Below are 26,851 nucleotides of genomic sequence, written 5' to 3'. Positions count from 1 at the left end.
ACAGGAAAATAAAGAACAGGAACAGTTAGAGAACAGGAAAGTTCTTTAGTTCAAAGTTAAAGAACAGGAACAGTTAATTTTACAAGTTAAAGAACAGGAAAATAAAACGTTAACTGTCACATTTTGGTAGCTTCTGCCTGCTTTTCAAGAGCAGCCCCACATACAGCAAATTGAAGCGTCACCTGGAGAAACCAGGGTATGAAAGTGGCCCAATCTGTTCTGTCCATTGCTGGCTCTCCAGTCGCAGCTGGTCAGAACTTTCATGGGTTAGGTAATAATTCAGCCCATGCACCTATTACTCATGTGTGTGCATGCTTGTGCTTTAACAAAGAGGACCTGTACTTTCCTATGTGCTGTCTTGAAAACTCAAGGAAGATCCTTGCCCTTTCTGTTCTCAGTTATGACGGAGTGCCTTTTCTCATGCATGACAAGACACTACGGAGGACGACCAACGTGGAGCAGCTTTTCCCAGAGCTGGCCTATGAACATTGTTCCATGTTCAATTGGACAGACCTGGAGAGACTGAATGCTGGCGAATGGTTCCTCAAGGTGTGTAAAGGGATATCTGAGGTGATGTTGGGCATCTCGGGGTATCAAGTCCAAATTCTATATGCAGCAATAGGGAAAGTGATATTGAGCATTCCCACCGGCCAGACTCTCAGGTGGCAATGGGTTATCCAGAGAGCCTTCCTCTGGTGGTTGTGGAGAGCAGGCAGGCTGTTGTATGTGTAGACAGCCTTTGAGAGATTCTGCTTCTGAGCCATTCAGAGCTTATTAGCACACGATGTGCCTCCTGAAGTTGTTGCCTGCTGTGAGCTTTTGAGATGGAAGAAGACTGACCTGTCTCTTCAAAAGGCAGCGACTCCCCCAAACCTTGAATTCTGTAGTCCAGCAGTACCCTGTTCCTCTGTTGTCCAAGCCTGCTGTGTTGCAGTGACTGCCAATATCTAGCAAGAGAATTCTTTCAAATATTACCATCTGTGTGGTTGAGCAAAGATCTGTTCGTGGTATGGCTAATGTGAGCTTCCCCTGAAGATTTTTTTAATCAAAAAGGGCCAAAAGCCTCGGCTAAGACAGGAAAGCCGTCCTATGCCTGACTTACTCTCAATTCCACTCCTTTGCTAATAAGACTGGGCAACAGCTGAATGTCAGAGATACCACCAGGCAGTTCCATCAGAGAAGGACTCTTGGAATTAATGAATCTCTCCAGTCCGTCTGTTGTGCCAGATAAGAAGCCTTTTGACCATTCTGTGAAACTTGTGAAGGGCAGTCAAACTGGAGTTTGTCTTGGAGCGACATGTGATGTGTGACCCCAAATCCAGCCACCACATGCCCTTGTAAATGTTCATTCAGAAACAGATGGCAGGGTTAGGCCAATGCTGCTGTCCCCTGCAGCAGCTTACCAGGAGGAGTTTGGATTCTGCGTTTCTGCAACCCCTGGTTATAGACTTGTAGGAATGAGAGGAGGGGTCTGTTTGGTGGTAACAGGTGTGACTCTCTGCCTCAAGAGATTTGTTATGCTCCTTCCTTGATGATTTTCCATCACTATATAAAGACTTCTGTCCAGCATGTGTTGCATTACCCATCCACCCACTCTCTCACATACCTGGCCACCTCTTTTTTTCTGTGTTGCGTCCTTCTTATGGTTTTGATGAAATGACTTTATTCTATTTTGTAAGTTTTCTCCTTGTGCAGCTTTGGAATGAAAAAAATGGCATAAATGTAAAAAAAATAAAAGATTGTTTTTCTCCTTGCTGGAGTCCTGTGAGGTCCATTGATGAATTGCAGTAAGGGGCCATGACTGAGACAGCAGTTTGATCAAATCCATCTGGAGGGAATGTGTGGCTGATAGCTGGCTTGCCCTGGGGGCAAACCCAGCCCACTCCCCAATTAGACAACATGTGATCCACTAAGCCCAATATAGCTTGCCTCTCTTGCTGTCCATCCTATCTGCATAATAGTTCGCCCCATTTTTGTAGCCCAAATTCAGCAGCTTGCTTCTGGCTGGGTGGAAGGGAGGTTTTGAAAGCTTGTGTTGGAGAGGTGTTGGTTCCGCATGTCAGGTCTATGTTCTGGGTAAGACAGAAACACAGCCAACAAGGTGGTTCAGGAACAGGTGCAGATTGCTGGAGTCAGCAGGATCAGCAAACACCTGTGACTGCCTCACACTGGCCACTCCAACTACTTAATGTTTGGTCTGTTGAGCTACCAGTGCAGCAGTAGGAGCGTAGTAGGAGACAACTGAACTGCTGCCAGTAACGTGGGAGGCTGGATGTGAGTATTTACATGTTGTTACTGACCATGGAATGAACTTTGACTGTGTATCTTGGAAAGCTGATTTGGATTTGTTGTTTATGGACTGACTGCTCATCGTGCTGACTAGGAACATTTACTGATTATTCTACTTGTGATAACCTGTATATCTGAAATATAACCACTGCATGCAAAGAACTCTGCTGGTGTATGCTGTTTTGTGTACCTGCTCATCCAAGGTTCCATACAACTCTTTACCAGCCAAAGGGTTGCAGCTCTATCACAGCATACTGAAAATGATGTGAATTTGTTGCACAATAAGTGGAAGCACTGATGCCTTCTTTTTCCCCCCTCTTCCCAGCATGATCCTTTCTGGACAGCCAGTTCCCTCTCTGCTTCTGACCTGATCAAAGCTGCAAATCAGTCTGTCTGCTCACTGGCTGACATGCTGGAGACCATCAAGGGCAATGCTACCGTCCTCTTGAACCTCCAGGACCTCCCATTGGACCATCCCTATTACAGCACTTTCATCAACATCACCCTAGAAACAGTCCTCAGATCGGGCGTCCCGCAGCAGGCTGTGAGTTCCACGTCAATTTTGTAGGTAGACGCTGGACAGTGCTGGGGTGGGCTGGGCTGCTGAATCCAGCCAGTGGTGCAGGACTATAAATGGGCTAATGGTGTAGGCAGCTTCTTGACTGGTTGTGACTTGTTTCTCCTAGCCACAGCGAGAGACCAAACAGCACAGCAGGAGCTGCAAGCACAGCCAGAGCATTTGCCGTTCAGGTCTTTGAGTGAACAGAACTCGCTTTCTGAGTTACCCCAAAGTAGTTTCACACTTTCTGACAATGAGATAAGTTGCTCTTGTGTTTTCTTATCTCTGTGCCTTTGACATCCTGGCAACTCCGGGTGCCATTTGGGGGTGAGTTGGGTCACGCTGAAAGCGTGTGTTTCTCTTAAGCTGCAAAGGTTTATGCTTTCGTATATCTTGGGAGTCCCCAAGGGCAAATGAAGCAGTTTCAGTGCCCACCTCTGAATGGAATGCAAGAGACTAAGCTGCCCAAGGCGCCTGGGCCTCACAGTCCTTCTTTCCCCATAAACACTTGAGTGCACTTTCAGGTTCCCCTCTCCCAGTTTTGGCTCAGCGCTAGTTCATGTGGGTCCAGTTCTCAGTGCACACACTGCCCATGGTGTGGGGCATCTGGGTCTGACCCCTGCAACTTGCAGTGTATGTGGCACTGGAAGCCTGTGGTGTGGAAGTTCTTGGGCAGTGACTTGGCTGATGCACTTCCCATCCAGCCTGGGCTCCTGCTGAGCTTCTAGAGGACTCCAGAGGCTTTCCAGTCAGAGCTCTGCATTTGTGTTAACCTGATGCATGCAGTAATCCCACACATGGAGCAATTAGCTTGGGGCGAAGGCTCTGCATTTAGCTTTCCATCTGTCTTTCTAACAGCTAATCCCAGCGCCCAGATTTCAATTAAACATGTGGTTGCTCCAGCAAATGCTCAATCTGTTGACCTCCCCACCCCCTCCTCTCCCACCCAAATCCTTGTTAAGCAGAGCATTTTTGTTTCTAATGCATCAGGAAAAGCCAAGACGGCAATCTCGCACGGGGCTGCCTTACTCCCCGGCTCTGCTGTGCTTCCCTCCTGTCACGCTCTGGCAGAGAGACAGAGAAAAAAAAGGAGAGGGTAGCTGCAGAAAGGGCAGGCATAGCTGCCCGAACCCCAGTGCAGCTTAGCAGCAACCTACTCCGTGCCTTCCACAGGCTGCAAAGGTGCAAGCCAGCCTAAAGTCAACACCTTTATGTCCCCTTTATTTCAGTGAGAGAGAAATGTTCTGTGCATGCTCAGTTCTCCTGTTGAAATCAGTGGGGCAGAGACGTAATTGCCTTTGGCTGGATCCACACCCTAAGTGTTACAATTGCAGAACTGGTTGGTTGGTGAGTGGGGGGGAAGGAAAGAAGCACTTTAAACTCTTGCAGATATGGATCCAGTATTCCAACTGATTTATACAAGGATATAGTAATTATTTTTTTTAAAGCCCATAATAATTGCTGCAGAACGTTGCTGTGGTAGTAAGAATTAATTATACAAAATGTTACCTGTGAATTGGTTAAACTGCAAGTGTCATGTTAAACAGGGAGATCAGAAATTGCTTGCTTTTGCAAAAAGTTAGGTCCCAATTATGCTGGAAATTATTAATCATAATAATCAGGAAACTAATAGTGATTTTTATCAATTGTATGGATTACTTCAATTTATGAAAATTATTTTGTATTGGGAAAACTAAACTGAGTTGATCAGGAAGCGGTACTCAAATCAAATATGGAATGTCATTTTTCATTAATGTTCTCTTTGAATATAACCATCTAAGTGCATGGCACTTTTCAGAGTATGAGAGGACAGGTCTCTGCCCCTAGAGGCTTACAACCTATAAAAATGCAGGGAAACAGAGGAAGGGGAGAGGATGGGAACAAAGGTAGATGGGGAATATGTGGTTATTTCAGCTACGTGTACTTTAGTTGCGCTACAGCATAGGGACTAGTTATGACTTCATTTTACAGAAAGGAAATTTGTTTACAATATTTAATACATCATAATAGCATTGTAATTATAAGCTGTGATTTTGAGAAACCTAGTTTTTGTTCCTTGAATGAAGAAATGAATGAAGATCAATATAATTTCAAATGTTTAGCTTTCAATGTTAGCTTTTTGAGAATTCCCTTTTTATGATAACAATTTCTGTTGTCCCATTTTGCTGTCTCCCCAGGTGATGTGGTTGCCCAACTCTGAGCGGAGGCTGGTTCAAGAGATTGCCCCAGATTTCCAGCAGACCTCTGGCATCAAGGCAGACGCACAGCATTTGAGGGACAGTGGCTTCCAGAGACTGAACCTGCGGTACACCAAGGTCACCAGAGACGAGATCAGGTTCTGCCTTTGGCTTTTGCTGCTGCAGCTGTGACTGACTTTGGCTTAGTTCTCCTAAAGAGCCGATAAGGAGAGGGAACCTGTTTCTGGATTGTAACACTTCAGCCTGTAGGAGGAGGTTCTCATGACTGAATGCTTCTCTGTTAAATAAGCAAAAACAAAACTCCTAATTCTCCCTGCACCTGGAAAATTAGCACGTTAGGGAAGATTTACAGTTTTTCCACCTCCCTATTTTTTGTGATCAGAGTTAATATATAAAAAAGCAAGCAGTCAATCATGTGCTCCCTGCCTGAAAACAATCAGGAGGCAGAGAGAATTACAAACCCCTTGACCCCTGGAAGGAAGTGACACTTTACAGAATTCAAGACAGGTGTGTGTGTGAATGAGTGAACTGATTCCCTCTGGTTCAGAGTTTGTCCCCATCCCTGGGGATGAGTAAGATTTTCAGTGGTCTGGGTTGGGCTTGTTTTTGCTTCTCAGGGCTAGCAAACCAGAATAAACCATGCAGGATAAAATGAATGATGCAGGTCTGCATTTTTGTACAGGCTGTGGAATTCAGGTTGTCTGGGTACAGAGTGTTTATGGGGTGTGCTTTGTTTGTTTTAAGAGTCAGTACCGTGTGTCATCTGCACTGACCAATGAACAGTATAACAAGGATGTCTGTTGATCAAAGACCAGATGATGGTGTAACTAGAACATATTGAAGGACTTTTTTTGTTTGCACAAAGTGTGTATAAGCAGTGCTGGGTTCTCGCTATGAGGTCCTCTTTGGAGCACAGTGAGGCCTTAAAATGTACCAGCCATTCCCTCAACCTGATAACCCCTGCTCCACTTATGTCCTTCTTGGCCATTGTTGTTGTTGTGGAGCTGTGGTGAACTCCAAGGTCCTGATCTCATTTCAGAAATAGGAACATGTAGTAAGAAGGGCTCTACTGGACCGAGACAAAGGGTGGGGAGATCTAGTTCAGCATCCTGTTTCCCATAGGCACCTCTGGGAAGCCCACCCCGCTGTAGGAGGGAGGGCCATATCTTCCTCCTGCCATTGCTTCCCTGCAACTGGCTTTCAGAGATAGACTGTTAGTGGAACTTAAGGTTGTGCATAGCCTTCATGACTAGCACCATTGATTGACCTCTGGTTCTCCCTGAATTTGTCCAGTTCTCTTTTAAAGCCCTCTAAGCTGGTGGCCATCGCCACATCTTGTGGAAGTTATTACAGAGATAAGTTATGCTCTGTGCACAAAATCGTGGCTAAAATTCAGCCCACTGATACCCTTCAAAAATCTGGCTTGCCTTTAATCCATGTTGCTCCTCTAGATGTCTGTGAGGGTTCTGCTAATGTAAAAAAAAAATTATAATAAAGAAATAAGCTGAATTAATTTTGATTGCTCATTTGGAGCAGTTGAAAGATTTATAGATGGATGAAGAAGTCTATCCCCCTGAGGCCTTTTTAACATGGCGCAATTCCTACCCAGAAAGTTCTTGGGGATCTGGTGCAGTCTTCTTCTTAAGACCTGCCTGTCTTCCTCTGTGCCCTCTCAACAGGGAATACACAGCAGCAAACCTGAGTGTGAATCTGTACATTGTGAATGAGCCTTGGCTTTACTCCATCCTATGGTGTTCCGGGGTTCAGTCCGTCACCTCTGACAACTCTCAGGTCCTCGGCAGGATGGTCTCCCCCTCTTGGCTAATGGTAAGCATGGTGCTTGTTTTGGTGTCTTCTCTGACCAAGTGCAGCTTATCCAATGTTATCCTTTCAACAGCCCTTCAAGTTAGTTGACATTGGAGAGAACAGATGCGTTGTTTTTAGCTAAGTCACTTATTGCTGGTCACTCTTGCTTCTACGGGGCGGTTCTGTTGCTATGCTACAGTTGCTTGGTATGCTCAGTTTTTTTTTTTTGTTGTTGTTTCATCAGATTTTAACTACAAGCAATCTGGGTATATTTCTATTCCTGGTTGGCAACCTTCAGTCTCGAAAGACTATGGTATAAGCCTACAGCACCTGGTATTCCCAGGCGGTCTCCCATCCAAGTACTAACCAGGCCTGACTTTGCTTAGCTTCCGAGATCAGATGAGATCGGGCATGTGCAGGGTAACAGTTGCTATTCCTAACCTCCAGTGAATACCCTGGCAGTTCCCAGCATTGCCTCGCTATTGTCCTCTCCAGCTCATCCATCCTCCCACTTCAGTACCACAGTGCCTGGCTACTTCGACTCTCCTTTTTCCTTTTTAAAATCATGGATCTGTTCCCCAGTCCATTACTCACGAACTAGACATAATGATGGACTCTTTCAGTGCTCTGGGGGCTATAATGTCAAGGGAATAAATTCCCATTTGGGTCATACTTTTGATCATCTAGAGAGGGCTGAACTGGTGTAGTGTAGCAGTGAAAAGACTGAGCTCTCTTTTCTGTAGGGCAGTGTTTCTCAAACTGTGGGTCATGAGCCCATTTCAGGTGGGTCCCCATACATTTCAATATTTTATTTTTACTATTAGACTTTATGCTTCCAGGGTATGTGACTGCATTTGGGGAAATGTCACAGATCTGTAATTTTAACAGGCTACTATGAAGATGCTTTTACCAATGATAGTAAATGGGACTTAACTCCTGGGTAAGTGTGGGTAGGACTGCAGCCTAGGACTGTTTAAAATTTTCCTGTTTGACGATGTCACTTCCAGTCATGTGTCACTTCTGGTGGGTCCTGACAGATTTTCATTCTAAAAAGGGGTGAGAACCACTGCTGTAGGGGAGTTTACCGGGTGGACTCAGGCAAGCCTTCTCCTCTCTTCTCCAGCTACAGTGTGCAAACCTGCTTGCCTTAAAGGGGTCCTTTCAAGGATTCCATTGAGCGCTCCATGTGTTCATAAAGCATTAAGCGGTTAAGAAGTTGTCATTTTACTTCAGGGCTGTGGGATGTGCTTGAGGTTCATTAACCGTAACAAGTAAGGTGGTGAATTAATGACCACCTTGTGTAACGTGTAATTTTTGAGACTGTTTTGCTTTTGGGGTATTAATGTGGTAGGCAGCAGGGAAGAAAAGCTTTTAATGTTTTCTCTTCCAACAGTTAGTGGAAGCTTTTGCGAATGTGCAAGTTCCTTCTCCTTTCAGTATCTGCAGAAACGGCCACCCTGAGGCTTTGGCAATGTGCAGATGTACTGAAATGATTGTTACACTGTGTTTTGGGGAATGCTGAGTTTCCTTGGAAACTTCATTAAGAGTTTGTCAATGAGAAGATAAGCAGTGGCAAGAAGATGTGACTGGAAGACTGCAGGTCCCCTGCAGTGAATAGTTGCAGGAGAGCTTTGGGGGTATTCTGGCTCCCTCTCTGGGATCATGGGGTGCAGCAATGGGGTTACACCCAGCATGAACCAAGTCTGTGCCTCTAGAACGTTTTCTAGAATCCTATGCAACAGATGAGTATTTGAGAGACTGCCTTCTACTGTATATTTCGGCCCGCTCTCTTCGATCATCAGAGGGGGACCTGTTGGTCGTATTGTCATCAGGAGAGGTTAGGGGGATGGCAGCCAGAAATCGGGCCTTCTCGGTGGTGGCGCCTGTATTGTGGCATTCCCTCCCCTTTGAGTTGAGAACAGCTCCTTTTTCCGGCGAAGCCTGAAGAGGTTTTTATTCCAGCAAACTTTTGATGTCTGATGGCTGCTTTTAATTGTTTTTACTGCTGATTTTATTGCTGCTGGTTGTTTTCTACCTTTGTAAATGTATTTTTATGTATTTTAAATATTTTATGTATTTTATAATGTATTTTATGACTTTTAAATGTTGTTAGCTGCCTTGGGTGCCCTCTGGGGAAAAAGGCGGATTACAAATCAAATAAATAAATAAATAAATTCCGTTGTAGACATAGGGAGTAGCTTAGGCAGGTGAGTCAGTGGGAGGAAGGCTTCCTAGAATACGGGATGCTAGACAACTGCTGAATTAAGCATTCTTAATTAGACAGGCTAACTGCATGTACATTTTCCAAGCATTTACATCCAGCTTTACATCATTGGGGCAGTTTGGGGCAGTTTGTAAAAGTGTTGCTGATGCCCTAAGAATACAAATACCGCAAAGTACTAAAATCCAACATCTTTATGAGTGACTTCTCTTGCATCTGCTTGACTGTCCTGATGGAAGTAGGAAAATTCTGCACAACTTTCTGGAAGTCTGCAAAATTGCACCTTGGGGGCCACTCCCATGAAGATGCTAAAATGTAGGGCTGCTTCCTCAGAAAAGGTGAGCGAATCACCTCCAAGTCTCAACTTTTTTTCTTTTTAAAGGAAGGTGCGGCTTCCTTTAAAGTAGTAGGTGCGGCTTAGCTAACCTGACTTCTCAAGGCTCATGCCCAATTTTAGCCACAGTCACAAGAGGTCTGTGGGGGGTTAATTCATCCAGATTCTCATCATCATGTACATGCAGGATTCTCACATGAAAATTATGATTGATGGTTGGCCATGGGTCCCTTCCTGAACTCTCTCCTTCCACCTCCAATTCAAGAACAAAGCTGTCCCTTTTGTCACATGATGAAGATACTGTACCAGAGGGGTTTGGTCATTGGTTTTTTGTTTACTGCACAGTTTACAATCAGTGCAAGTTGCAATAAATTAGGTTAGGGAGGCACAAGTGTGCTGATTCCAGAATTTGTGTCGGTGTCAAATTCTGGAGGGGAAGGTAAGTTTGAGAAGGGAACATCAGACCAGAAAATCTAAATGTTCTCCCTGCTCAGAGAGAGAGAGAGAGAGAGAGAGAGAGAGCTTATAGCAACACAATAGTATGTGGACATTCTTGTCTTTTTGTCTTTCAGACACCAGATGTGTACTCTGTGATCTGGATAACTGCCGATCTCATTTCTCTCATCATAATTGTCGGCGTCTTTATATTCCAGAAGTAAGTAGTATTGCTACAGGTCAACTGCTTTGTCATATCATGTCATCAAAAGCCAAAACATCTTCTCAATAGCCCTGAAAGTGAGGGCAAGTGGGAGCAACCTGGCTGCTTTGTGGTCCCATCAAATGTCACTTTGGCACACTAAATACATAAAGCCTATGGGCAGATGGGATTGCTTTGGAAGAACCATACGAGTGTCGGGCACGGTGTGGGGGATACACATCCTACAAAGTGTAGGATGTCCTCTCACTGTACTTTATCAGAGTGGTGTGGAAAGGAGCCATGGAGGTTCAACAAACATGTTGCACTCATAATGCAACTTGCAGTCCAGAAAGTCAGTGCAAAGCTGCAGGGCCAAGGCATATGGTTGATGCTGTGTGTCTGGTGGGGGAAATATTTTTGCTTAAAAACACCTAAGGACATAAGAACAGCCCCACTGGATCAGGCCATAGGCCCATCTAGTACAGCTTCCTGTATCTCACGCGTGTATCTGTATCTATACAGCTGTATCTATACAGCTTCCTGTATCTCACAGAGGCCCACCAGGTGCCACCAAATGCCCCAGGGAGCACACCAGACCTCATTTCAGAATCTCCCTCCACATGGAATGTGTAATAGGAAGAGGTCTTTTTAACCTGCTTCTTCTTCCTGAGGTGCTGGCCTTTTATGCCCAGGGAGCTTTTGACATGAGAGGGATTTTCAAGGAGCAGACCCCTGCCACCCTCCACCTGCCCTTTGAGGTGGTACAAACGTGGGGGAGCCCTCCTTATGTGCCTCTCTGAGTATTATATTGGTCCCTTCTGTAGCTGGGAAGGAATGTGGGCAGTTGCATCACGAATTTTGACACCTGCCCAAGGCCCTCCTGGTGATCGCGATGATGAATGAGCAGGGAAGTAGGGTCATAGCAGATGACAATATGATGCAGGACTAGCCAGAATGATGCCTGGGTTCAAAGGTCACTAGTATTTCCTGCACCATTTCTAAGCCCTGGGGAGTTGTAGGAGTTCTCACCTCAACCCTGGAAAAGAGATCACTGGAGATCTTCAAGCCACCTTGGACTCCCCTATTGAATGGAGAAAGGCGGGATAAAATGCATCAGGTATTCAAGAGATGTTGCTGTGATGAAAAGGATTTGGGGCAGTAGATCAAATGCAGATTTTGTCTTATGTAGAACCTAGGCATCCCCTGGTATTTCTGGAGGTCCAGTGTGACAAGGGAGGAAGGAGAATGACTCAGTCCAGACATTGGCCTGCAGGACCTGGCCAAATAGAGCCCATCTAATCTAGCCCCTGGTTTCCCACAGCCTACCAGCTGCCTGTGGCCAAACCTGAAAGTAGAAGAGAGGCACATTTCTCGCCTGCCTTTGCTTCTGTGCAAAAAGTATTGGAGGGAGATAGTGCATAGCCCTGCTGACTGGTAGACCTATCTCCAGACATTGGTCCAATCTCCTTTTAAAGCTACACCCCCTAGAGACCAACGCCACATCTTGTGGCAACGAAGTCTGCCAATTAATTATGCACTGGATGAAGAAGTGAAGGCCCAGAGACCTCTAGTGGCTAGCCTCTGGGCTGCAGGTCCAACCCTGTCAGGGCAGGGTTCATAAGAACATAAGAACAGCCCCACTGGATCAGGCCATAGGCCCATCTAGTCCAGCTTCCTGTATCTCACAGCGGCCCACCAAATGCCCCTGGGAGCACACCAGATAACAAGAGACCTGCAAGGCTTCCTGGGAATTGTAGTTAAGAACATAAGAACAGCCCCACTGGATCAGGCCATAGGCCCATCTAGTCCAGCTTCCTGTATCTCACAGCGGCCCACCAAATGCCCCAGGGAGCACACCTGATAACAAGAGACCTGCAAGGCTTCCTGGGAATTGTAGTTAAGAACATAAGAACAGCCCCACTGGATCAGGCCATAGGCCCATCTAGTCCAGCTTCCTGTATCTCACAGCGGCCCACCAAATGCCCCAGGGAGCACACCTGATAACAAGAGACCTCATCCTGGTGCCCTCCCTTGCATCTGGCATTCTGACAACCCATTTCTAAAATCAGGAGGTTGCGCATACACATCATGGCTTGTACCCCATAATGGATTTTTCCTCCAGAAACTTGTCCAATCCCCTTTTAAAGGCGTCTAGGCTAGACGCCATCACGACATCCTGTGGCAAGGAGTTCCACAGACTGACCACATGTTTTTCCTTTTCATGTTTGAGAAAAGGAGACCAAGGTGGTGGGAAATCGGTGTGGAGAGCTAAAGGCCCTGGTTTGACAAGAGAGGGCAAAATTATCCACTCTCCCCTTTGAGGCTCAGAGAAGAAGTAGGAGTTAGCTAGGTTCCAGCTAAATAGGAGGAACCGTTTGAGAACAGGCTGCTAAAAGAATCTTCTGCCTAGTGGAGCGGGGAGGTGACTGAGATAGAAGGGACCCCCATCGTGGCCGAGAGAAAGCAATCTTAACCACCCCTCTCACTTCTCCACTCTGGTTTCTCCGGCCTTCCACACTAGCAGTTAAATGCTGTGATGCTTTTCGGTAGCCTCACAACTGGGGGACGAATAACGGACTGCGATGACTTCTCAGGGGGCTCACCTCGCCTCCTCACCTTGATTATTTTCTTACTGCTCTGACGTTTGTTGCATGTTCCTCCTCTTTCTCTCTCTTTCTCTCTCTCTCTCTGCTGCTGCATTCTGGCATCTTTACAGCTATCACATAATCAGGTAATTTCTGATGCCTCCTACCTCATTCCACCTGCTGTCTTATTTACTTTCCTTTTTCTTTCCTTTTTTTTTTTCCTTCAAGGCTTTGCTGCAAATTTTGGGCTGAAGCAGGACAGTTTTCCTGATGATGGTGGTTGTAAATCCACTAAAAAGTAAAAGCAAAGGCACTGTAGTTTATCAGCCTTTGGTGCTGAAGTGGGCTGAAGTATGGGGCTTTAAAGTGGGGCTAAAGTGTGCCCCTGTAACTGAGAGTTGAGCGTTTTAGGCAGCATCCAATTCAGAATCCAGCAGGGATGTGGGGAGGCAGGTGAGGCAGGGCCTCTCCACCAGAATCCTTCAAAAAAAGCCTCTGCCATGTGAGGTGCACATGTGCTTACAACCCGTGTGCTCTGCGCGTACCTCACATGGCGGCAGCGCTTTTCGAAGGACTTCAGTGGGGAGGCCCTGCCTCACTTGCCTCCCCATCCACCATACGCCCCTGGAAATCTAAGCATCTCTTGTAGCAACGATTACTGAACTGTTTGTGGCAACACAACAGCATTGCTGGTCTGTTGTCAGAAAGAAAGGGACAAATGCATGAAGGGTTCCTATTAGCCCGAAGGATCCCACCCAAATATAGAGGCCCTGATTTGAGAGGGACCAGAAGGTAACATTTTCACATGATGTAACTTGACCTTGTTAAAGCACCTTCTTGCCCTGGTCATTGCTTGGTTGTGTCACAGCCCATAAGTCATGACAAATCTTTTGAAAGTTGCTTTGAACCCGGAGTCCAGATAGGGTGCACTGGGAACCATTCAGAAGTCTGAATTGACGCTTATGAAATCTACTTTGGTGCTAGTCAAGTGAATCGGTATCAGGGCCTCTATCTACAAGGGGTCCGAGTTGGGAGTTGTCCGAAAGGGGGATGCAGAGCTTGAACTCTTGGCAGATGCTACTGTTGCAGTTTTTATGAGTTTTTAAAGTTTCCACCCCCTTGCAATTGCAGGCTAACAGTACTACTAAATGGAGGCTGCCTAAATATCGTAACCCAACTGGCTGGTAGTTGCTCCTCTCTTGCACAGGAGCACCTAAAATAGTACACAGCCCCTCTTTTGCAGTTACATCTTGATTTCCTGTTCTTTTGTGTGGGTTTTTTTAAAACCAAATGTTCAGGGGGTTGATCTCTACATACATTATCTTTCAGCTGTGTTTGATTGTGGTTCTGAAAAGCCATCCTGGTCAGTCCCTCTGCCTTTCCCTTTAGAAAAACATAATTTCCTTGAACATCAACACTTTCTGTTTGGAAGCGCTGAAGCAACCTGAAGGATTATTCAAGAGTGAGCCAAATTCAAGCCAGGTGGCTCGACTCTTTGCACTCAATTCAATAGACAGCAGTCCTTATTTCTGTGAGATTAGGATGAGGGCTTTAGTGCAAGTCACAATTATTGGTTTCTGTGTTCTGAACTGCACGATTGCAGCAACACTTAGGATTACTGAACACAGTCAAACTCGCTCCTGGAAAGCATTCATATCTGAGCGCTGCGTGTCTTTCACTTTTGAGATCTTGTCCATTGCATACGCCTTGTTTATTCCCTGTAGATCTGGGCACCAGGATGCTCTGGGCAGTCACCTCTGCCTGAATGTCCTGTTGCACAACCTTCTGGAATGCTGGGCAACAGATGCCCAGAGCTCCCTGGTGCCCAGATCTACTGGAAATAAATGCGGCATGGAGGTAGTACAGCAGGTTCTGGTTCAAACGGGGACTGCTTTTTTTTACGGACAGCAGTCATGAGTTTAGTGACCACTGATTTAGAAGATGAAAAGGGAATTGATGTGACTTCCACGTTGTGGTGTGGAAAAAAAAAGTGTGTCTTTCAGAAGTGTATGTGTGTTAGTGAGTTCTCCCATTTCCTACAATTCTAGAAGAACACAGAGCATAGAATTGGATCCCGCATTTTTTTTTATGTGGGGCTTTGTTAAATGACTGCCATCACTCTGTCTCTAAAGTCCTGCAGTGATGTGCACCTGAATTACCATAATCTTGCTTTTATTTTTCACATTTTTATACTGCCCTTTCTCCAAAGTGCTCAGAGCGGTGTACACAGCTGCTCCCCTCCTTTTGTCCTCACAACAACCCTGTGAGGTAGGGGAGGCTGAGAGAAAGTGACTGGCCCAAGGTCACCCAGGAAGCTTCGTGACTGAGGGGGGATTTGAAATTGGTTCTTCTAGGTCTAAGTCCACCTCCCAAACCACTACCCCACCATACTTCACCCCAAACAGAAATAGTTTCTTTATTTGAATAAGGCATGCAATGACCCTATGGGACGGTGATGCACACGTGCATTTAGGTCACAATGCATGAGTGGGGAAGCCATGGTTGACTGGCGCCTCTTAATCCATGTGCACTTCACATATGCACAGGAAAATACAAGTGGGTGTAGTTTATATGGAAAGAACATTAGTTGTGACTAAGCTCCATTTAAATCAGTGAGACTAGTTGCACAGCACAACAGTCTTGACCCATTCATTGCAGTGGGATTTAGTCATGAATGACTTTCTTTGGATGCAGTTTGGATGGAATTGAATGGCATGGTCTTTTAGTAGTGGATGCGCAGAGGTTCTTGGCTTGGATGTCTGTGCTAAGCAAGTGCCATCCACAGGACTAGGAGAGAGAGCGGAGCTTCAATGAATTCCACCTTCCTCCTTCTCTTGCATCATCCAGGCTGCTTCTGCACATGTCTGTGCTTTACCGGCTCCTCCGTTGTATTGCCATCACCTGCTCTCTCTTTCCTCCGCTTTTATAAAAGAGCAACTCTCTTGGACTTTTCTAGGGGTGTCTTTATTCTGGACAGCAGTGAGTGATTGGCACTGCTTTCACTACCTGCTTATGGGACTGGGGAAGGAGGTGGTCTCTGTGCTTTGGACTGCCACCTCTCACACTCTCAGTGTAGTGGCTCCTGCTTACTTCTGTGTTCATCGGTCCTTGGCCCTAGAGGGCCAACACTGGAGGCAGTGGTGGCAGATCCAGCTTGGTTCTTGGTAAATCCATACAAAGCAGAGGGAAGGGTGAGGAAGTAGAGTATGGGTGGGCATGAAGGGGTGTTGACCCTCCCAGAACCACCACGCCCAAGCTTTTTTTCCTTCTGACGGGGATTACTTCCAGTTTTAGAGCTCCACTGGGGGAGACAGCACTGGTAATAGGGCAAGATGCATGGTCAGGGGAGAGAACTTGCCTACTCTGTGCTGAGCTTTTGAATCTTCCTGCCTCCATCTGAAAAGGATTTGCCCACTGGCCTACTGTGAACGTGGGAGGCTCTGCTGTCCTCCTGTTCCATTTGGCCCCAAAGTTTTCCAGCTCAAAGACTTGACTGTGTACAACATAATGTTGAGTTGCTCAAATATGACCACTAGGTGGAGCCCTATAATTCAGAGTTCAGCCTATATAGTCGTTCTACTCTGCATGGTTTTCAAAGAATTGCTTTCTGTATGTATTTGTACAAGGGTTGCAAGAGTTCAGTCTGTGGTGTCGATGTTCTGTGTGTGACTAGTAGAGTGGGTCGTTTGGGAGTTGGATTTCAGAAGGAGCTCAGTGATCAAAAGTCTGTGTGCTGCATGAAGCAAGACTGGCCAACACAGGACGCTGTTGTCAGTCTCTTGTCTTATGGAGGCAGGACTGGCTGCCAAGGAAGCTCAGGCTTCCACCGGATTCTTCCTCATGTTCTTGAGTGAGAGAGACAGAGTATCAGCTCAGGAGCTCCTCTCCCCATCTTTGCAGGATAGAATGCAACAAACCCCACTTCCTTGCCTTGGTAGTACCTGGGGGGAGAGTGTGGGGAGGTCACAGGGCAACCCTCTTTTTTTGGCAAGTGTTTTGCTCCTCACCTTAGATGTTCCCTGGCTTTTCCTTCTAAAGCATGTTGTGACCCCTTGTGGTCCCAGTCCTTAATTCCACCTCTACCTCTCCCAATCACTTTCAGGTGAGTAAACCTTTTCAGGAAATAATTTGTGTGAAGTTGGATCTATTTGAGAAGACTTTTTTTTTTCCTTTTCCAACAGTGGGAAGCTTGTCATAAGGGCACATCAGATTGCCTGGTGTTGGTTGGGGGTCTTGGTCTGTGTGTACTGTACATGGCGTGCATGTTCTCTGTGGCGTAGGTGGGCAGACATTGGTTTTGTATAATAAACTTCTTTTTTAAAAAAAACAAAACCCCACCCCAAAACCATAGCTTGTAGTTCTACAGCTTCTGGAACCACAGTTTGTCTGCTGTTAGGGTACAAGTAAGACGCTTGCCTCTTGAAAATGCTGCTTTCCCAGCCTCCCACCTGGGTGACAGTGTGCTGAGTGGAAAACGGGGTATCTACTGAGTCACTCTTCTGCCAGGTAGCAGGTGGGATGGCTGTCTGTGTTGCAGGGCAGCTGGGAGGGCAGAGGAGTGGCAGCAAACAGGGGGAAAGCACCCATTCCCAGCAGTGACCACCTCCCAGTACAAAAAGAATGTTGGGTGTATCTAAGGCTGTTCCTTGATGCTCTGCCCTTCCATTGCAGGTGGCGCTTGGGCAGCATCCAGACCTATAACCCTGAGCAGATCATGCTCAGTGCAGCCGTCCGCAGATCTAGCCGGGACGTCAATATCATGAAGGAGAAATTGATCTTTTCAGGTAAGAGTCTGAGCCCTTGTGGCCGGGCGTCCCAAGTACAATAACACAGCAGAGCACATTCTATAACATTTACAACCGCAGCGGTAAAGACAACAATAAATGCCGTAAAAGCAGTTGCCCTAAAACCGAACCAACTAAATGAAGAAGGGGAAGCCCAAGCGAAAGAGAGAAGTTCTCGGCCCTTGCTGGAGGGCAGGTAGGGAGGGGCATTCTTGGTCAAACCAAGAAGACCCTGCTCCACATTTCCACTGTCCCCTCTAGGTGCTGCTGAAAAATAGCCATCTGAAACACTGGGAAGTTGGTGTGGACCATAGTAAGCAAGATGGTCCAGGGATCCAGCTAACTAGGAGGCAGCTTCATGTGTGCTGCTGAATCGGCTATTGGGCAGGGGTGCTGTTTGAGCCTGTTGCAAGCAAGTGTGCAAATGCAACAGAGAGAGCCCTAACGTGGCTCTTCCCCGCCGCATCCTAAACTTTTTTGAAACGGTGTCTTGCAGGTTCTAGCCACTAGGTGGCAGCAGGCTCATTGGCATTTTGTATTCCTAAGGTAAGAATGTGGGTGCCAAAGCACCAGCATGAACACGCTCGGTGGTGAAGGTTGCTAAGAGTCCTCTGCATCCAGGCTGTGGGTGGTGGCGGCCTGCTGCACTTCTCCAGGGCATTTTCAATAACCCTTTGCTGTGTTGTCCTTGGTATGGGTACACCTTCACTGCAGCACAAGCCCAGGCCTCCTGCAGAGGTCCTCCTCTAGAGCTGGGCTAAGTTCAAGATCCAGCAGACAGTTTTTAAGGTCCAAGACTATGTCTGTCTGAGCACCCCTACTGGTTGGACACCTGTCCTCTTGGCCCCACCTGCTGTTTGAAAAAATCCACTGCACTGTCGCTGATCCCTGGCCTTGCATCCTGAGGCCCCAGGTGTAGCTGCAGGCATCTCAGGGACAGGGCCTTGTGGGGAGCTGCAGTGGGGGGGGGGGTTTGAAGGTCAGGCAGACCAATGTTCTGGCTCTGTAGAAGACAGCTCCTGCATGCTTCACCTGATCCACTGTTGCACTTGACAGTGGTAGTCTGGCGGGCCTTTCCCGTAGAGGGCCCTCAGCCTCACAGTGTCACTCTTCCCAGTTATCTGTCTGTGTTACTTGTTACAAGGATCCAATCGAGAGCAGCATATTCCCATTCCTATTTTACACGCAAGGAACACTGAGGCTGAGAGAGAAGCTGTTGGCACAATAGCCAAAGCAGAAATTTTTTCAACAGTAGATCTGTGGATATTTGTGCACTATAAAGAAGGGGCAGAGAGAAGGAACACTGGGATCTACTGGGTAAACAATCTCTGGTAGATAAAGCCCCATGACTATTCACTAAGAGCAAGTAATGGTCAATATTTACCCCATTCACCTGATGATGTGCCATAGTCCATCTGAGCCATCTACCATAAATTTTAATAATAAAACACATTTTAATAATATACTAATGGGATCTGGATAGGAAAAATGCATACACTTTAAGGCACTTTTTTGCATATTCTCTATTCAAAATGCCAACTTAGGGTGCTTGCATCAATGAACAAACAGCCTAATTTCTGCTTGGAGAATCAGTGGAAACCTTCTGCCCTGATTCTGCTTGCTCCTGTAACTGTTCTGTCCTGGGAAAACACTTGCCTTGGAGCCAGGACAACATAGCAAGCAGTTGCTCCTTGGAGTTGAGAGAGCCCAGGTAGGCTTCTCCTTCCCCTGGACTTCCTCCAAAGATAGTAGGAGCATCCTTATGCTTCTTAAATCCTGGCTAAGAAGGAAGGGCCACAACTCTATAACACTTGAGAGGGGAGCGCTGAAGCACTCTTTTCCTCGTTCATGCCTATATTCAACTTGTGTTCTCCAACACATATGGAGATTCTCATAACCGATTGTTGTGAGTTTCACCTTCTGTAGAGAGTTGTGCTTTCAATTTGCTGCACTGCAGTAACTTCTTTCCTTTGCTACCTTTTCTCTTTAGAGATCAACAGCGGAGTGGACGTGCCGGACGAACTTTCGCTGTGTTCCGAGAATGGATACGCCAATGAAGGCATCACGCCCATGGACCACCGTGATGTGAAGCTGCGGATCAATTGAAGGGCAGGAACTGGTGGACTCCGCACAAATCCCCCTCTTCCTTGGTGTACCGGCTCTTTCGTGAGCTACCTGGGACCGAACTCTTTTACCAAACTCATCATGCAATGGACTTCTTGAGGGTGGCCTGGTGCCTCTCTAGAAACAGAAGCTGGACTGGGTTTCTTTATTTTTTGTAAATATGTCCCTTTTTGTGGTCCTTTTCTTGTTTATTGCTGGGGTGGGGAGGGGATGGACATGTTTGCAAGAAGAAAGAGGGCAATCACAAGTGCTCGCACCTGGCTTGGCCAACCAATGAACCTGGACACTGGGACAAGCCCATGAAGGAACAAACCCTGTTGTCTTCTTCTCTACTCCTGTTCTTGGTGCAGCAATTGTTAGCTGAACTTATTTAAATATGTATGTTGTGAAGTTCCAGTGAAGCGTCTTGTGGTTTTTTTACCCTGTTGAAGAGTTTTTTCGGTTTATAGATGGATTGCTAGAAGGTTTAAGCATGAGGGTGAGGCTTATTAGCTCTGGAGCTATTCTCCAAGCCCAAACTATAAACCGTTCATTCTTTTTCAAAATGGAGGAAGGAAGTGGGGGGCGTTCAAATGAGAGGAAGTGGGGAAAACGTATTCCTGTGTGGTCTCACTGAATCCTAGGAGGACAATAAACTGCAACATTAGCGTGTGTCTTACTAGGAGTAGTCCAAAGCTAAATTCAAATACACACATGTGTTGCTTGATGTACCCTCACTCTGCCCCAGTCTGCACAGGCAGCAGAACAGGTTGCTAGAATGATTTAAATCTCTTCCGAATCCAAATGGGGAAAAGGTGCGTTTGAATGTTTCCCTATAGTGAAAACTCCCTGCAAATAGAAAAGCAGCAGAGCAGGCAATGGGCTTGGTTAGAATATTTCTCCTTGATGTGCTAGTTTTCTACTTTCACTTTGGGTGCAATGTGGGAGGGTATCCCAAAGTGGTATCCCCAAGTGGTATCCCCCACATGCATCCTGATGTGTACATTCCACTCTCTCATTTAGTTCTATCTCTGGCATATGTAAATCCAAACTTGGGGACTATGTGAATGGGCCTCTTGTTGTTGGCAACCTTCAGTCTCGGAAGACTCTGGTATCGCGCTCTGAAAGGTGGTTCTGGAACAGCGTCTAGTGTGGCTGAAAAGGCTGATTCGGGAGTGACAATCCCTTCCACACCGGGAGCAAGTGCAGTCTGTCCCTGGTCTGTCTCCCTGGCTATGGGCCTACCTTCTTTGCCTCTTTGCCTCAGTCTGTTGGCCAAGTGTCTCTTCAAACTGGAAGAGGCCATGCTGCACAGCCTGCCTCCAAGCGGGCCGCTCAGAGGCCAGGGTTTCCCACCTGTTGAGGTCCACTCCGAAGGGCTTCAGATCCCTCTTGCAGATGTCCTTGTATCGCAGATGTCCTTGTATCGTATGTGAATGGGCCTCTACTGAAAAGTATTTTGATACAGGTGATGTGGTGAGGGCCCTATCTGTGTTGGATTCCTGATGGATCTTTTCTCTGTGCAGTTCATCTCTAATAATAATAAATATGCACGTATTTACCAAGGCCCTGTACAACAGCGGTTCCCAAACTAGTGGGTTGCAACCCACCAGGGGTAACAGAAGTGGGCCTTCACCCCTTAAGGGGAGTGGCCCAGAAATGGGTGTCCTGACAGTGCCACAGCTATCGTACCACTGCCAGGAGCAATGGGTTTCCTTCCTTACCTAGGGGGTTGTGCTGGCCTCTGGGAGGCTCACAGCCCCCTCTGCAGGCCTCCCAAATGCTCAAAAGCGCTCCAATTAGCAATCGGAGCACACTTCCGGTTTTTGTGCAGAAGTGTGTTCCAATGGCTAATCAAAGTGATTTTGAGCATTGGGGAGGCCTACAGAAGGGGCTGCAAGCCCCCCCCCCCCAGGCCCTCCTGGAGGCTGGCATGACACCCCAGCTAAGGAAGAAAAGCCATTGCTTCAAGCAGCGATGCCAGTGCTGTGGCACCTTCAGGGCCTCACCTCTGCCAGGACTTAACAGTTGTCCTAACTCCCTTGCAGGAGTTTGGGAACTGCTGCTGTATAAAAATTGTTTTCCTAAACCACATAAGACTTTGTCTGAAAGCTTACATGGTAACAATAGGTAATTCCAATTTTTTTTCTCTTCCCTTGCCTTATCTGGTAGCTACCTAACATATATGGAAATTTCCTCCTCCTAAAAGGATTTGTTTTCCCTGCTCCTCTCTGTGCTCACATACACCCACACTCTCTGTTCTGGAAGTATTAACATGAAACTGTTTTTTGTCCCTCTAGGGAAATTTCAAGTGCACTTCATCCATTGTACGTTTTCTGTAGGTGAAGCATTTCTGCATTGAAATAGCATGAAATGTGCGTTCAGCTCATTTTTGATGATGGCAGGGAAAGACCTTACACGTCTGTTGTAGGGCACATTCTTTGCACACGACCTTGGGTTTAGTCCCTGATTAGGGGCAGTTAACAGTGGTGGCAAAATGGGGAAAGAGCACTTCTAGGTAGCGCAGCGGCAGACCCCTGTGCCTGGTATACAGAAGGTCCTGGAGTCTAAGTGAGCCACCTCCCTCTGCAAGGATGCCTGTTCATGGGACTGGGGCAAACTTTGTATCCCAAAACCCAGAGAACCATTGCCACTGAGAATAAACAGGGCTGGGAGGCCCACTGGCCTGGCACCATATAAAACATCCTCCAGCTATGCATGTTGATTTCATAAGAACAAAAGAACAGCCCCACTGGATCAGGCCACAGGCCCATCTAGTCCAGCTTCCTGTATCTCACAGCAGCCCACCAAGTGCACCAGGGAACACACCAGATAACAAGAGACCTCATCCTGGTGCCCTCCCTTGCATCTGGCATTCTGATTTCTAAAATCAGGAGGTTGCACATACCCATCATGGCTTGTAACCCATAATGGATGTTTCTCCAGAAACTTGTCCAATCCCCTTTTAAAGGCATTCAGGCCAGATGCCATCACCACATCCTGCGGCAAGGAGTTCCACAGACCAACCACACACTGAGTAAGGAAATATTTTCTTTTGTTTGTCCTATCTCTCCCAACACTCAATTTTAGTGGATGTCCCCTGGCTCTGGTGTTATGTGAGAGTGTAAAGAGCATCTCTCTATCTACTTTATCCTTCCCATGCATAATTTTTTATGTCTCAATCACATCCCCCCTCAGGCGCCTCTTCTCTAGGCTGAAGAGGCCCAAACGCCGTAGCCAGGAAGGTGCCCCAGCCCAGTAATCATCTTAGTTGCTCTCTTTTGCACCTTTTCCATTTCCACTATGTCCTTTTTGAGATGTGGCGACCAGAACTGGACACAATACTCCAGGTATGCTCGGAAAATGTGGTATAATCAGCATATGTGACGATTGGCCTGCAGTTTTCAAGCTATATTCTTCCAATTTTAATGAATAAAAGTAATGGATTCAAGATAAGAATTAAGTTTCAAATATGTAGAAGTAAAAAACTCAATTGCAGTGCGGTAGGAATTAACGTCAAGTTTGGCATTCATAGAAATAAGGACCACATCCATCTCACATTAGATCAGGGGTCTCTAAACTTTTTGGCCAAATATCTGGCACAGTGTCAAGGGCTGGAAAAAAAAGATAAAATTTAAATATATTCGAGATGGAAGTTATATGTATGCCAATAAAGGTTATTCATTCATCTAATATATATGGCAACAGCCAGTTACAAGGGAGAGCATAGATGAACACAGAGTAATGCGAAAACAAAAATGAGTACAATAAAATAAGGTATGGAACATTATCAGCAGTAGGCTTAGCAGATAAACTAGGTGTACTTAGAGGACATTGAGACTAAGAATTTAGAGACCATCTCCATTATATCAATTGTACAGTCATCGAGAAGGCATTTCAGATTCTCTTGATCAGAAAACCTCTATTAAGTATCGACCATTCCAAGTAAATGGAACAGGAACTAGCATGACAGGGACACTAAAACAGAATATGTTGGATGGTTTCAATTTGACCTTGAACAATTAATTATAAGAAGCCACTTCCCTGCCTGCTGATAAAGTCATCGAGTGGATGCAAACATCTCTGGCAGCATAAGTTCTGCTTAACCTAGGAAAGGCCAAGGACCACTGATATGATTATAATTTGTGGATTATAATGTGATGTGAACACACAAAGAATATGCAGAGGGTTGTAGAAGCATCTTTCCCCCCAGACATAATTAGGGAAAGCATTGCCAACCGGTGTAGTTCTTGATTATTCTTGTCTTCATCCAGAGACGGCAATAAAACAGACTTGTGACAACCACTTCCTGCCAGAGGCCAATAGACTCATATGCTGGGAGCTTTCAGCTCACGATGGCATCCCCCAAAAGACGTTTTAGTTCCCAAGCTATATTATGTATAGCTGTAGAAATGTAAATATGCCAGACCAGGCCCTCTTCATTCATGTCTCTAGCACCGTGCATCTCAAACTTTTTAGGACCAGGCCCCCCTAGCTTTACAAGACTTTTAAAAAAGTGATCTGGAAATTAGGTTTCTATTTACAAGTAATATTTATTTGCAAAAATCTCAATCCATTTCTCGTAATGAGGCAGCCCTAATAAATAGTCTTGAGTCTGTGACCCAGCTTCACCTATTCCTACTACCTGTCATTGACAAACTTGGGAAAAAGCACCCCAGAAGAAAAGATGCTCAAACATTTCTCTCTCCCTTTATCTACAAAAGCTTGCAAACTGCAGGAGCTCTGCTGTTTGCAGGGCAATTTGCTGCAATCTGATTTTTGGAAAGCCTTAGGACTTGAAGCAGTTATCTGATCTTTTCCATCACCCTGTTTTCATTGGGGGCTCTGTGGAACCCACCAGAAATCAGGTCCTAACCCACGGTTTGAGAAACGCTACTCTGAGTAGGGAGGACCCATGCAGCCATCATGACTTTAACAGCCATTATATAGATTCATCTTCCAGAATTTCTGTGATTACCTATTAAAGTCTCCAGTTGATGCACGCTTACCTGGGGGTAATTCCCACTGAAAGCAGTAAGATGTATTCCTGAGTATGCATTCAGAGGATTGCATTGCTCCCCTCTGACTCTAGGGGTGGTGGTGATGAATTCTCTCAATTGGGTGAAGGAACATGGCTCCTGCCTCTCCAGAATCTCTTGCTAACCTATTAATTTTTGTTTGAATAACCCAAGTTCTAGTGCTGCTATTTTTCACAGCAAGTTTGCAACTGGTCTGTGCCTGAAGGGGAGACCTTATAACCTTAGGTATGCTTTGGACTCCATCAGGGAAGAAAGGTGGGATAGAAACAAAGATACCATTTTTTATCCCAGTCTCCCTCGACGGAGCTCATCATGACACAGGTGGTGATGGTCCCCTTTCATCACCCCCTCACTTTATCCTCACAACACCCCTTTATGTTGTGCTGGGGTCACACACTTCGCTCCATAGCTGCTAAAAGACCTTCCTGGGTTTATCAGACATGCAAGCTCCTCTTAGACCAGGGGTGCTCAATAGGTGGATCGCTATCTACCAGTAGATCGCGAGGCAAAATGAGTAGATCGCGGAGTGCCGACCCCCCCCTTCAGGTGCCTCTGGGAGGAAACGCCGGGAGTAAGGCCCATTGTACTCAATGGGGCTTACTCTCAGGTAAGTGTGGCTAGGATTGCAGCCTCACAGCCTAATCCTAGGCATGTCTACTCAGGAGTAAGTCCTGTTATACTCAGTGGGGCTCAAGGTACACCAACATACATTGTACACATAAATGTTATATGTTATGATGGCGTGAACATTGTAAAAAAAAAACTCTGGTAGATCTCCGGGCCTTGCTGGGTTTCAAAGTAGCTCTCGAGCCAAAAAAGTGTGAGCACCCCTGTCGTAGACCATCCTGATCTGAGCTTAGAAATTTCAGGGGGATTAGAAATGGGGGGGGGGACGATTGGGCAGGTAGAGTGGATTGCACCTCTCCAGGCTGCAGGGTGGCAATGCTATGTTCAAGAGCACCTCTAGGTAAAAACCTATCAGAAGGAATCTGACTCCCCACACTGATTCCTCCATGCAACCCACATATGGGGGAACAGAGGAAGCTGCTTGCTGTTGAGTCAGGCTTTTGGTTCACTTAGCTCAGTGTTGCCAGTATGGACTGGCAGCTGCTCTCCAGTGTTCGTCTGGAAAATTTCTCTGCCCTGCCCAGATATGCTACCAGAAATGGAAGTTGGGACCTTCTGCATGCAAAGGAGGGGCTCTTCCACTGAGCTACGGCCCCCTCCACCATACAGGCACCCTGTTGATGATTGAGGTTGCAGTATAGGAAGGTTCATCTCTCCATACGCAGCCCCTCTGAGGCTGCTTTTAGCACCCATCCCTCCAGAAAAGAGAGATTCCGCCTCTCTGCTACCCTGACCAGTTCGGCTTTCAGCCCACACTTGAAATGCATCAGGGAGCTCCAAGCTACTTGAAGAGCATAGGCGCTCAATGACTGGACTACACATCAGTACACCCCCTGGTGCCACAGTCTTGTCACTGCAGGAACTTGCAGTGGCTTTGGGTAAGTCGCTTTTTCTCAGCTCACTGCCTTCTGCCCCATCAGTTACATACTGTAATAATATAGGTTTATTTTTCACGTCTTCATACCACCCTTTTTTCCAAGGAGCTCAGGGTGGGGTACGTGGTTCCTTTGTCTTCACAACAACCCTAAGGGGTAGGATAGGCTGAGAGAGTGTGACTGGCCAAAGTTCACCCAGGATGCCTCATGGCTAAGTGGGGATTTGACCCTAAGAACATAAGATCTTGACCCTATAAACATAAGACCCTGGATCTTCCAGCTCTAGGTTCAACTCCCAAACCACCACAACATCCTGGCTCCGGTGTAGGAGTAATATGAGCAGATGACCCCCTCTGTCTGCAGCAAGGTCAATATGTGGGGTGGGCTTGGAGGGCACACCAGCTCTACGTTAAGGCTGAGGATCCCTGCTGGTCAACTTCAGCCAAGCAGTGTGATGGTCTCGCAAGGTGGGGTAGAAGTGATGATGAACCAGCTTCTGGCCTTCAAGCTGCGATGGAGGAGTCTGCAGCCTGGCATTTGCACTCTCTGATTTCTCCGTTTCAGTGCAGTTTTGCAAAGCTCTCATTCAAACGAATGGCTCCCTCAAGGCCCCAATTGGTTTTCCAGATGGGCTATTGCCTCTAAGCTGTCCCCTGGGTGAAATTGGAGCAGCGTAGTGCACCCCCCCTCCCCATCTTCACACCCTTGCTTCCATGGAGGGGCCCCTCCCCCCACACACGATTAATTGACAGCTGCAGCTAATGCCCAGTGAATCTTCCCAGCACGTCATAATG

At 46.5% G+C, this 26,851-nt stretch overlaps 1 protein-coding gene and 1 pseudogene across 7 annotated transcripts in view; one reads left to right on the top strand and one right to left on the bottom strand.

Annotated features, from left to right (window-relative positions):
- The window catches only part of GDPD5 (glycerophosphodiester phosphodiesterase domain containing 5), a 142,526-nt gene extending 122,604 nt beyond the window's left edge, over positions 1-19,922 (top strand). For all 7 annotated transcript variants that reach the window (XM_066620697.1, XM_066620699.1, XM_066620694.1 and 4 more), the window contains 7 exons: positions 399-549; positions 2,615-2,833; positions 5,026-5,183; positions 6,726-6,873; positions 9,980-10,062; positions 17,301-17,413; positions 19,404-19,922. In XM_066620697.1, the coding sequence (XP_066476794.1) occupies positions 399-549; positions 2,615-2,833; positions 5,026-5,183; positions 6,726-6,873; positions 9,980-10,062; positions 17,301-17,413; positions 19,404-19,519 (988 nt within the window). In that variant the 3' untranslated portion in view covers positions 19,520-19,922. The remainder of the gene's footprint in view (positions 1-398; positions 550-2,614; positions 2,834-5,025; positions 5,184-6,725; positions 6,874-9,979; positions 10,063-17,300; positions 17,414-19,403) is intronic.
- Positions 7,171-7,287, bottom strand: LOC136646512 (5S ribosomal RNA; annotated as a pseudogene).
- Positions 19,923-26,851: the final 6,929 nt, after the last annotated feature.

This window comes from Tiliqua scincoides, chromosome 3 (genome assembly GCF_035046505.1).
Source record: "Tiliqua scincoides isolate rTilSci1 chromosome 3, rTilSci1.hap2, whole genome shotgun sequence".
Lineage (NCBI taxonomy): Eukaryota > Metazoa > Chordata > Lepidosauria > Squamata > Scincidae > Tiliqua > Tiliqua scincoides.
Note: the sequence above shows the minus strand (reverse complement) of the source record. Positions and strands in the feature narration are given on the sequence as shown.